Consider the following 12,788-nt stretch of genomic DNA (forward strand, 5'->3'; position numbering starts at 1 on the left):
TTTTAAATGTAATTCCAGTGCTTTTGGAATAGCACCCAGTGTGCCAATTACCACTGGAATTATCACTGCTGGTTTGTGCCATAGTCGTTGAATTTCGATTTTTAAGTCCTGGTATCTTGCGATTTTTTCATGTTCCTTCTCGGCGACCCTGCTATCACCTGGTATTGCGATGTCTATGATTGTGACCTTATTTTTCTCAACCAGTGTGATGTCTGGTGTATTATGCGCGAGTATTTTGTCGGTTTGTATACGGAAATCCCACAAGAATTATTATTATTATTATTATTATTATTATTATTATTATTATTATTATTATTATTATTATACAATTGTATCACAGCGGCCAGTTGTTTCGCCGGACAGAATAATAGAATTTACAGCATGTCTCATGGATCCAATGGAATGGGCAGATAGATTTGGGGAGAGCTTCTTCAACTAGCCCAACCCAGTGCTATAGAAAACTTTAAAAGTCAATGCAAATTGAATTGGTTGCCAGTTTGTTTCTGGGTCCTATTCAAGTTTTTGAATAGGCTTGGTTTTGATCTTGAGCGTCTGTATCTCCCAGCCACTCTGATCTATTGACATGGTTTCTCTTCCCATTTGATCCCACCCAAGCAATCTTCTTCTTTAGCTCTCACCCACAGGAGGGAATCACACCGTGAAATCAGAGGTATATAGTCTCAAATGGAAATGTTTCTCCTCTTCCATTCCTACTCTGCTACCATCTTCCCATTCCTGGCCTAGACACTGCCAATATTCCAAAGCTCTAGGCTCCATGTTGGTCTTTTTAATTTTTTAAAAAATGTTATATAGCCCATGAACATAAATAGGTTAGAAACAGAAAGATGAAAAGGAAAAAAAATATAAACCTGTTGTGACCAGACCTGTAACCTACTGTAGGCTCAGGGGCAAACTGGTGTGAACAATGCCAAGTCCACAAAAGCAGCCTATAGTTAATGGTAGTTTGACAGAATCTTTTAAAATTGAAAAAGGAACAAGACAGGGGTGTCCCCTATCTCCATTATTGTTTATCCTAACCCTGGAATCATTGTTGAATAAAATATGTGGGTCAGATGATTTACAGGGAATTAAGATTAGGCATTACAAATACAGAGTACGAGCATTTGAGGGTGACTTGGTTGTAACTTTAACCCAACCGGGGAAATCAGCTGTGGGTTTAATGAATATAATTAATCAATATGGTCAAGTATCTGGGTTTAAAATAAACCTAGGGAAAACAAAGATGATAGTTAAAAATATGAACACAAATCAAAGAGAAGAACTAGAAATAATAACAGGATGCGAGATAGTAAAAAGGGTTAAATATTTAGGAGTTTATATTACAACCTCAAATGGGAAATTATATAAGTATAATTATGAACCATTATGACATAGAATATAGGTAGAGATGAACAAATGGGAAAAACGATATAAATTTGGAAGAATGGCAGTGTATTAATAAATTTGTTTGGGCAGGGAAGAAACCAAGAATAAAACTCAAAATAATGCAAGATGTACATGAGAGAGGAAGTTTGAAAATGCCCAACTTAAAATTATATTATGAAGCAGTAGCTTTATCAACAATTAGTGACTGGATCAATTCAACAAAGGATAGAAGACTGAACATTGAAGATTCAAGAAGATTCAATCCAGGTAAGTGCCTGTCAAACAATAATCCAATCATATTGGACACTAAAGAAAGATCTGATCACCAGTGACCATTTTTCTTTTTATGTTCATACTAAGTATCAGAAACCATTTTAGAAAATAAAATAAATTGATATTATCCAATATCAATGAATGCTGGAATATTGCTCATCGAATCTAGACATTTATATTAATCTTGCTAAGGCCTCGTGTCTACAACCACCCGAGGCCTATTAACCAGGAAGCCTCCTCATTGGTTAAGGCGCGCTGCTGGCCTGGCGGGAGAATCCGAGGCACGCCATTGGTTAATAGGCTGACAGCTCAAGGTATAAAAGAGCTGTCAGCCAACAGTTTGACTTATTTTCGTTATTTGTTCTAGTTGAAATAAACAGTTGATTAACAGCTCTGCCTACACATTTTTCTTCAGGGCTCAGGCCTGAGCAAATCTCTTTTCCATCTGTCTTACAAGAACTATAATGTGTATACATGGATTTAAGTTCATCTGTTCTATATATCTGGCAAGGGCATAGGTAAAGGCCTTGTTTAACTTCCAAACAATATGGAATAGCATTTGAAAGCTAAGTCTGAAAAGTAGCAGAATTTTCCCCAAAACTTAGCTGCTAAAAATTCCAATATTAAATCCATATATTTTTAGAAATTTAATATGAATACCAGGAAACTCAATGAATGATATTAGAATCCATTTTTCTACCATTGTGACACTTCAGATAATTGTATTTATTTCTTTTCATTTATATTTCTACATCAAATAACATAAAAATAAAGATGTTAGTTTTATAGAAGTCAATCCATTTAAAATATTTATTTTAATCATAATAAACTAAAAGTTTGTTAACAATTTGAACAAATGAAAAATCAAAATGTCCCACTTTATTTCTGTTACATTAAACTATACAAACTTAATTTTCAGACTTTTAATGCTGCTTCTTGAAGGAAAAACATAGACAATAAGGTAGGCATGTATGGTTCTCATTTATTCAATACTGCATATGAAACTTTCCACTACATGCATAACATATAAAATACATCCAATTTGTAAAATCAAAACCTAGTTCAGATTCAGATGTTATTTATAGAGGCATACAAGATGGTACATGCCTCATGAAAACACATTTTGAAGGATGTTTTTGCTAGTTATATTTCTGTACTTTTAAATGTGAAGATTAATGCCACATCTTACAATAAAATGTGGAATATATAAAACTCAGAAATTTCACAGAGAATGAAACATGTTTTGTTAGAGCCAATTATTTTGCAAAATATGTGGGCATATTCCTTAAAGTGGTATATATCCAAAGTATAACTATCATTATTTTGTAAAATATATTTCTGAAATATTTCACTGCATGAACTTGGAAAATTGAAAATTTATATTTATTTAGAATGTGAAAAACCCTGCTGTTGAATCGAAATATTTTTTTTAATCATTATATTTTTTTTGTAGGTCTCTCTTAGCTAGTCGTCTAGTTCTTTCATTATTGCCCATAGCAGTCCTTTCTTGTTTGACAGCAAAGATTTGAGTCTTATCTGATTGCGAATTTGTGATCAAAGCTGCTAAAATCAAAACATTTGTGTTGGATCTACATGTAATTACAGGAAGTATAGTTCTTTGGGTTCCATAAACTTAAAATGAAGTAAGGCTACTGATTTTGGTTTCTTTACTCATCTTTTTCCTCAAACACTTTCTAAATCTATTTATCCTTTTCTTTTTGATAATTGTCTTTTACCAATGATACCCAAAAGACTCCTTTTCTGCACTTAGTCATCTGAAGTCTGAATCTTTATTTATATAATGTTTTCCCTATCGTTGTCAGTGGAAAAACAATTCCCAACTCTTATCTTTTTTAAAAAATATATTAGAGCATCTTCTCTAATGATATATTGGAATTAGAACTCCAAACATTTAGTCATGCTGATTGGGAATGACTCAACATCATGTTTTGGAATTATGCCTTAGGAAAACAACGATGATAAAATATCTTCCTGCTAATGATGTCTTGCTAGTGATGTAAGGCAACCATGGAGATAACCTTGACGAAATTTTTCAGAGATTGTTGTTACAATAACATGCTGAAGAGCATGCTTTGAATTAAGAACTAGGGAACATATAACAAAGAGACACAAGAAAGAACTAGGGAACATATAAGAAAGAGACTTTCTTTTTTATATTCTCCGAAATATAAAAAGGAAAGAAGGGAAACAGTTTGGGTTGCAAAATTATGTTACAATAGTCCATTTCAATAAGAATACTTAGTCTTCTTATGCAGTCTGAGGATGACCACATCAGGAAACAAAGGAAACATCAGGAAACAAACTGAAACACTGTCTGCCAGAATCAATTCTGTACAGAACTCTGTGTAGTAAGATTAATTTTGTTAATCCTAAAGAGCATAACTAAAGGAACTTTTCAAAGTTTATATTATCTTAAATTGTCAAATAATAAAATGTTCTATGAAAAAGAACTATGCTAAAATAGAGACTTTAAATTTCAAACAATACGCCTGATTTAATAGCATTTTCTCGCTACATTAAACAGCCCATCAGTTTTTCTTTTACTTTATTAAACACTAAACCGTGGCATTAACTAGGTATTGATTTAACTTTATAATAAAAGCTGACATCCTAGTTCAACTAAAACTTTGTCTTTATTAATTCTTGTGAGGTTAAAGTCTATTAAAAGAAGTATAGGAATATGCAAAGGATGAAATTAATAATGAAAAGGGCATAGAAATATATGTATTAACATGTCGGACTTCACATTACACACAGCAATAAACCTTGACATTCCAAATTTTGAATGCTGCACTCACCAATCTTTATGGTAAAAGCTTCACAGACACAATATAGCTAGATATGTTGCTTTACTGCCATCACGAAAGAAGTCATATATGATATACCTACTACAGAAAATGAAGGGCCCCCTCTCTCTCTTGTCTCTACCTCTGTCTGTATGCCTTTCAGTCTGTCTCTCTCTCTTTTTTTTTCTTTATACCTATCTATCATTTATCCTACCTGTCCAGATAAAGCAAGTAATCACCTACATTAGGCACTAGTATATTGGAAGTTGCCGAAGGCAGATGATCACTTTAGTGACGGTGGCAAAGGCATAATTCATATTGAATGGAAAAAGGGAACGGCAATTCATTCTAGAATTTTCATTAAGAAAACCAAAATGAAAAAATGGTGCCAGATGATGGCCCCCTCAAGTCAGGTTGCACTGAACATCATATTGAGGAACAGCTGGGGTAACTTTAGGACTACTGATGGTGTGTGTGAAATGATTAGATTAAAACCTTCAAAAGCTCTAGTTCTTGATTTGCCATACAGGAAAAGAAAATCGGAATTTACAAAGACAGAATTACATTAGGAATGTGGAAGATAAGAATCATGAAGAGAGAAAACTCAACACAATGAAAGATTAAAATAAATGACTACAGATATACATCTAATGCATCAGTAAATTGATATGGACTGGGCTTGCATAATTTAAGTCAGAAGTTCACATTTGTATACTCAGGAGCTGAAAACCAAAGAAATTTTATTCTTTTTATAGTTAGGAAGGGTATAGCTCAAATTTTATTTGGCTACAATGCAATCAATGATGAATCGGTCAAGAAATATGCCACCGGCCAGCACTTGGTAGAGCAGCCACAAAGACTTCAAAGAACATATTCAAATCTGTGATGTATATTTACCTAGACAAACATCAAAATTGTTCGTGTCATATTATCCCTATAGCACTTTATACAGAGAAATCAGAATATCAGGGACAGCAATGAAAATGCATTAATGGATCATCATACAAATCAACTCAGAATTTTCATTTGAGACATATGTTGACTTAAATTATCTTAATTCAGAGATCTATCTGTCTAAAGAAAGCTGAAATGTTGGGAAAGATAGGGGGCAGTAAATTGGTGGAACTCAGTTACAGTGATGATGGGTGCATGGTTGGAAGACCAGATTAAGAAAAGATTGTCATGAAAAAATCAATATGGTTGCTAAGAACTGAAAATGACCTGACAGCATATAATCAATTAATCAATTCCCTGTATTGATTGAATCAAATGGAACTCCCTTCAGAAATCTATCAACAATATAAACAATTGAACTGTCAATTGCCTAGCCTATTAAACCCATTAAGATACAATTAATTGGTTAATCTATAGGCTTTAGTGGGAAAATGCCGCTAAAGCAGCCCAACTTGAATTAAAATTTAATTTCTATAGAAGACAACCTTATGAAATTTTCTACGTCAGTTGCTCAAACATATTATTTGTGGTTTCATGTGAAGCAACAAAATAACTTCAAAGAAAGGTGTGCCTCAGCACACCGACTAACTCTGTGCTGCTTTTTGCAATTGCCCCAATAAAGGCAGTGATATCATCCACTCAAATCTCTATCTTCTATGTGGGTAACTTGCATGAATTAAGCTTGAACTAGAGTAGCTATATCACTGAGGAACAGTTGCATATAATAGTATCCATACTGCTTACTAGACTCTGTGGATATCAGATTCCCTAGATGAAATAATAATTTATTGTATTTATTGTATAACTTCTAAAGAGCAGATGACAACATTCAAACTACATTCAAACATGGTTGTGCTGACCGATGATCTCTGGAGAGCCAGGGACGGGGGTCATGCCTCCATCCTAGTGCTCCTTGACCTCTCAGTGGCCTTCGATACCATCGACCATGGTATCCTTCTGCGATGGTTGCGAGAGGTGGGGGTGGGAGGCACCGTCCTTCGGTGGTTCTCCTCCTACCTCTCGGACAGGTCGCTGTCGGTGTTGGTTGGAGGGCAGAGGTCGACCCCTAGGCCCCTTAAGTATGGGATGCCGCAGGGTTCGGTCCTGTCCCCCCTCCTGTTTAACATCTACATGAAGCCGCTGGGTGAGATCATTCGGCGGCACGGGATAAAGTATCACCAGTATGCGGACGATACACAACTGTATCTGTCCGCCCCGTGCCAACTCAGCGAAGCGGTTGACGTGATGTGTCAGTGCCTGGAGGCTGTTAGGGTCTGGATGGGGGTAAACAAGCTTGCACTCAATCCAGACAAGACCAAGTGGCTTGTGTTTTTCCCTCCCAACAATTGGCCATGTATTCCATCTCTCAGGCTGGGGGGTGAAATTATACGCCCCTCAGACAGGGTTCACAATTTGGGAGTCCTCCTGGACCCACAGCTGACTTTAGAACACCATTTGTCGGCTGTGACCAGGGGGGCATTTGCCCAGGTTCGTCTGGTGCACCAATTGCGTCCCTACCTGAACCAGGAGGCTCTTGCAACAGTCACTCACGCCCTTGTGACCTCAAGACTGGACTACTGCAATGCGCTCTACATGGGGCAGCCCTTGAAGAGCATTCGGAGACTCCAGCTTGTCCAGAATGCAGCCGCGCGAGTGATTGTGGGTGCACCTCGGTACACCCACGTTACACCTATCCTCCGCGAGCTGCACTGGCTGCCTATTGGTCTCCGGATACGCTTCAAGGTGCTAGTCATCACTTATAAAGCCCTTCATGGTATTGGACCTGGGTACTTGAGAGACCGCCTGCTGCCAATTACCTCCCTAAGACCTATCAGATCCCACAGACTAGGCCTCCTCTGAATTCCATCCGCTGGCCAATGCCGATTGTCGACCACCCGGAGGAGGGCCTTCTCTGTGGCTGCTCCGGCCCTCTGGAACGATCTCCCTGTGGAGATCCAGACCCTCACCACCCTTCAGGCTTTCCGCAAAGCCGTCAAAACCTGGCTGTTCCAACAGGCCTGGGGCTGATGAATTCCCATCCCCACTCGAATTGTGTGGCTGTTGACTGCTTTTAAATTGTTTCCGTATTTTCTTTGTTTGTTTTTTTATCACTTTTTGTCTGTATTATTCCCTTCCCCTTCGGTTTGTTAGCCGCACTGAGTCCCTCCGGGAATAGGGCGGCATACAAGTGTAATAAACCTTGAACCTTGAAACTAGCTCTTCATACTCCACATACATGATTATATTAATTTTTCTCAGAAATGTAATGAACATTTTCCCCAAGTATTTCTCATTCATTAAATATTGAGGAATAGTAATGCTAGCACAAATAAAAAGCAAGCACTCATGCTTCTTCTTAAAATCACATTTTAGCATTCATTTGATAGAGTCCTGTTCATTAATACCATCACTTATCTCTAAGTGCTCTGGTTTGCAAAAAGATGCTAAAAATATAAGACATGAGCATGAGTCTTAATATAAGCTGAGAAATTTTATATAATCTTCCCAATAAAGCTTAAATATCTTGCAAACAATGTTTTTTTCTAAATGAATGCCTCAAACTAAATGATTTCAGGGTTAATTATAAAGCTATATTATTTGACCAAAACGCTAAACCAAAGTTCAAAGTTATTTCAATTAGATATATAAAAAAGTGTGTATATGTTTGATTCAATAGAACATGTTCTTAAATGTAAGTATATATAATATCTGTATGAGCCACTTTGTCACCTATTATAGTTTAGAAAAATACAGTAAAGAAATTTCCTATCTTTTCACTCAGTCAGCAATGTGCATCAGTCATTATTTTGAATCATCCTTTGGGCTCTTCCTGTTTATATTTCATGAATATAAAATTAATCTAATGCAATAACATTTATTACTCTGAAGTAAATATAGTTTATAAATTTGAAACATTAGAAGACATCTATATAGTCCTACACACAGAATAACAGTTTCAACTAAACCCTTAATGTAATGGAAATGCATTTCTATTTTTCTTCTGTGATTCAGTTGTGTTTTCTTACTATGAAAAGGACATTACAGGAGTAGGAAAGAATACATGCAACTCTTGCTAGGAAGTATATTACTATATTTCATTAGCATTCAGCAATTTTGCATTGGCAAAACATTAGCAACTCAGATCATAAGTACATAGAGAGCTCAAGCAGGCTCCACAAGTCTTCACACTTGTCAAGGATGACATTACCTCAATTTTTGCATCTTGAATATTTATTTTTGGACATAGCAGTATAGAAGCAATAGAACACTGAACAGCTCAGTACCATAAATTATTTTATAAGAGCTTAGAGACTGAGACTTGCATTGAAGGACTGCAGTCTTCATAAAACCATAACCATAAATCCCTGTCATATATTTTTTCCAAACTGAAGAGTAAAATGGAAATGAGTTTAATTTTGCAAACATCCTAATGCAAAGGCATTAAAAACAACTTGACTGAATAATGCTACTTCTAAAAATGCAAACTATGATAGAATCAAAACAAAGTTTTTATTTGCATAAATATGACACATGTTTAAAAAAGCATAAGCAAATCAAATGGATTATCTTACAAGCAGAACATTTCAAAATTATTTTTAAAAGTAATGGATATGCTGTAATTTCATGGGGCTTCTTGGGACCAACATGCTGCATAAAAGTCAGAATATCATAGTGCTGGAAGTGATAGAGAAATCTGCTCCCATGACTAAAGAAAGAGCAGAGGCATCAATTAATTTTTTTCTTTAGATTAAATGCTTAGCCATAAAAAATCATGATACTTTATATGGAGCGCAAGTATTTACAAGCTATTGAAATGTGTATGTTCAAGCTCAGAAGCATTATGTATTACAGCAAGAAAAATATGGAGGAGCTGACAGATGGGTTGTGACTTGCCATGGTACAATCACCCAACACAACATGTAAGCATATTGTAACTGAGGATATTTAATAAAACAAAATAAGATATTTATGTTTAATCAGTTTTTCTAAAAAGAAGTGCCAGAGGAGCTTTTACATGGCTACTGTGAGTATTTTTATGTTTTCTTTTTTTGTTGTTGTTGAACTGTAGGCGGCCTAAAAACTGAAGGTTGGGATTGGCAGCTATATAAACTCTATAAATGAATAAATATCATTCAAAAGATAATGATGACATTCAAATTTGTGAAAATGTTAATATTATTAATACTTAAAGTTCTTCTTGTTTATCTGAATTCTTACAGAAAATATTAAACACATGTATTCCATGAGACAGAGCTTGAGTAATTATATCCTGTTATCTCACAAGCTAGCCTTCTTTGACCTGGCAAACCAAATTAAATTGATTAAGCTACATACTTGCAATATTGAAAATTGTACTCATATTACAAAGCCCACATTTCCAAAATAAAACTCAGTAACTAAGTAAGTATTTATATCATAAATATGCAAAGTTTTACTTAGGTCAGAACAGAAATAAAAGTGACAGGAGTACTGGTGGCATCATGACATAACGAAAGGCATCATGATAATGTGAAATAATGTTTATGATAAAAATCACAATTTTCTTTATCTGGCACCTACATCATTGCTACTTTAAAATAATTCATTGCATTCATGTAAAGAAGAAAACGGGAAAAATAGTTCTCACCTGCTATTGAACTTCTCTGGATGTTTTTCTCGCATAATGTGAAATCTGTGAGCAATTGAAGCATCCTAAAAGAAATTTCACAAATAAAATATTATTGTAGATGCATTACAAAATACAAAATACTTTTAAACAAAGCTATAAATTAAATATGGCAAATAGTCTGTGGTCATTATTTATTATTTTGAGATTTTATACCATCTTTCCAATGAATTTTTTTTTTGTTTTGATATTGTGGTTTTATTTGATTGTTATATGCCACCCTGAATCACTTCTGGTAAGATGGGTGAATATAAATATGATAAATAGATAAATATTTTTCAATGTAGCTCTTAAAATAAATATTGATAAATTATTGTACAGTGTCATTAAAATATAACATGTAATATTTAAATATTTAAAAAATTAAACAAATCCAGAACTTCTATAAAATGGCAAAACAAAGAAAAGAATGACAAGAATATGTCATAAATCACATAAAAGTATGAAAGGATTCAGGAAGAAAGAGAATATGGTTTATTAAATATCTTCCCAATTTGATTCAACATGCAAAAAATTATTTAGAACTGAATTAGTATTGCACATGCAGTGTTTATTCTCTTTAGTCTGCTTATTGTTTGCATGAGAGGCAATTTATTATTTCCATGTTTTTTTCTCTCATCTTGTTGGGGTTTTTTTCAGTTCTTGGACTGGCCTTCCTGCCAACTCTCATATGTACAACCAAACAGGAATGTCAACAATGCTTTCCAGAAGCAAACAGCAAATAGTATATGAAGTCACAATGCTGAAAAACCTGGCCTCTCAATAGATAACAAGGAAGTTAAACTTCCATATCTGGTCCTTCCAAGAATTTTCTGACTTGCAGGCAACTTTTTCCTTTGAGTGGTAGCGAAAGATACCAGAGTATCAAGTCTTTAATCTCTAAGGAAATGAAATAGGAGAAAATTGGGTGAAAGTAATAAAATGGGGAGTTCTTGGTTTTAAAGAAAAGTAAGCTTGAGCAGTCATAATCATATCATCATCATCATTTTAGCCATTGTCTCTTCACCACAGGATGGCCTCTTCAAAATGTTTCAAAGCAAGATGGTCCTGAGCTTTCTTTTGCCCGCAATACTTGCTGATATTGTAGATAGATCTTGTTATAGGTCTCTTTCATGGATGCTTTTTCTCAAGCAGGATCTATTTTATGACTGTCTTGCTCTACTGGCCATCAATTCTTCTCGCCATGTAATTAGCCAATTACATTTAAATTATTTTACACTCTTGTTCCTTGGATGTTGTGGGAGCTTCATCACTTGAGACTTTCAAGAAGACATTGGACTGCCATTTGTCAGAAATGGTGTAGGGTCTCCTGCTTGAGCAGGGAGGGTTGGACTAGATAACGTCTAAGGTCCCTTCCAATTCTGTTAATCCACATGCAGGTCTTTCTACCGTGTCTTGTAATGCCAAGCAGGTATCTTCATGGCTCTTTGCTGAAAATTCGAGGAATTTTCAGTCTTTATTGACTAATTTAACTACTACAAAATGTAAGCATTATAGTTATGACTTTTCCTTCTAAATAGTATTTTCTTTTTTTTTCTTTTTTTTTGAACAGAACTTTTTTATTTTTCTTTAAAAAAAACACAAATATGTCATCATTTGTCAATCATTAAGACATTGAAGTACAATTTTTTTTTGTTGTGTGTACCCCTCCCTCCCTCCACCCCCCCACCCCCCTCCTCCTTCCCCCCCCGACTTCCCAGAACCCGTACACGGTATGGATTTTTAACTAACACAGTCTAAAATCTATTGAGAAAAAAGAAATAAAGAAATTAATGACATTCTAGATTGACCTTAGCTTCTTCTTACTGAACTGACTTTTAACAGTTTAAATCATTTCTGATCTTAAGCATAGGCTAACTGGAATTTCTTAGTCCCGTATTTATTTTGTATATAGTCAATCCATTTTTTCCAGTCTCGTTTATATATCTCATTTGAATGATCTTTGAGATATGCCGATATTTTAGCCATTTCAGCTAAGTTTGTTACTTTCAATGTCCATTCTTGGATTGTAGGCAAGTCTTCCTTCTTCCAATATTGCGCCACCAACAGTCTTGCTGCAGTTATCAGGTGCAGAATCAAATTGCTCTCTACCACTGTAAAGTCAGTACATATACCTAGTAAAAATAACTGAGGACTAAACTTTATCCTTCTTTTAAAAACATTTTGCATGACCCACCATATTTTTATCCAAAATGCCTTAACCTTTTGGCAGGTCCACCATATATGATAATATGTAGCATCGAGAGAACCACACCTCCAACATTTAGGCTGTACATTCGGATACATAGAAGCCAACTTTTTAGGATCTAAATGCCATCTATAGAACATCTTGTAAAAATTTTCTCTCAGATTTTGAGCTTGTGTAAATTTCACATTTCTTACCCAGATTCTTTCCCATGTATCCAACATTATTGGTTCCTCAATATTTTGAGCCCATTTTATCATACAATCTTTAACTAATTCTGTTTCCGAATCCATCTGTATTAATACATTATATATCCTCTTTATATGCATTAAGCTTTGATCTCTTATTTGTTTAAACAGATTATCCTCAACTTGAATAAAACCAATTTTTTGATCTATTTTCCACCTAGCCTGTAATTGCCCATACTGGAACCATGTTTGAACTACCTTCTCCTCTTTTAATACCTCTAAAGATTTTAATTGTAATACCCCCCTTTCCGAGGTAAGAAGCTGTCTGT

At 35.0% G+C, this 12,788-nt stretch overlaps 1 protein-coding gene across 1 annotated transcript in view; it reads right to left on the minus strand.

Moving 5' to 3' along the window:
* DGKB (diacylglycerol kinase beta) overlaps positions 1-12,788 on the minus strand; it is a 281,445-nt gene that overhangs the window by 121,075 nt on the left and 147,582 nt on the right. Inside the window, 1 exon segment of the mRNA XM_032237244.1 lies at positions 10,048-10,112. Coding sequence (XP_032093135.1) covers positions 10,048-10,112 — 65 coding nt within the window.

The sequence above is a fragment of the Thamnophis elegans genome, chromosome Z, assembly GCF_009769535.1.
Source record: "Thamnophis elegans isolate rThaEle1 chromosome Z, rThaEle1.pri, whole genome shotgun sequence".
Classification (NCBI taxonomy): domain Eukaryota; kingdom Metazoa; phylum Chordata; class Lepidosauria; order Squamata; family Colubridae; genus Thamnophis; species Thamnophis elegans.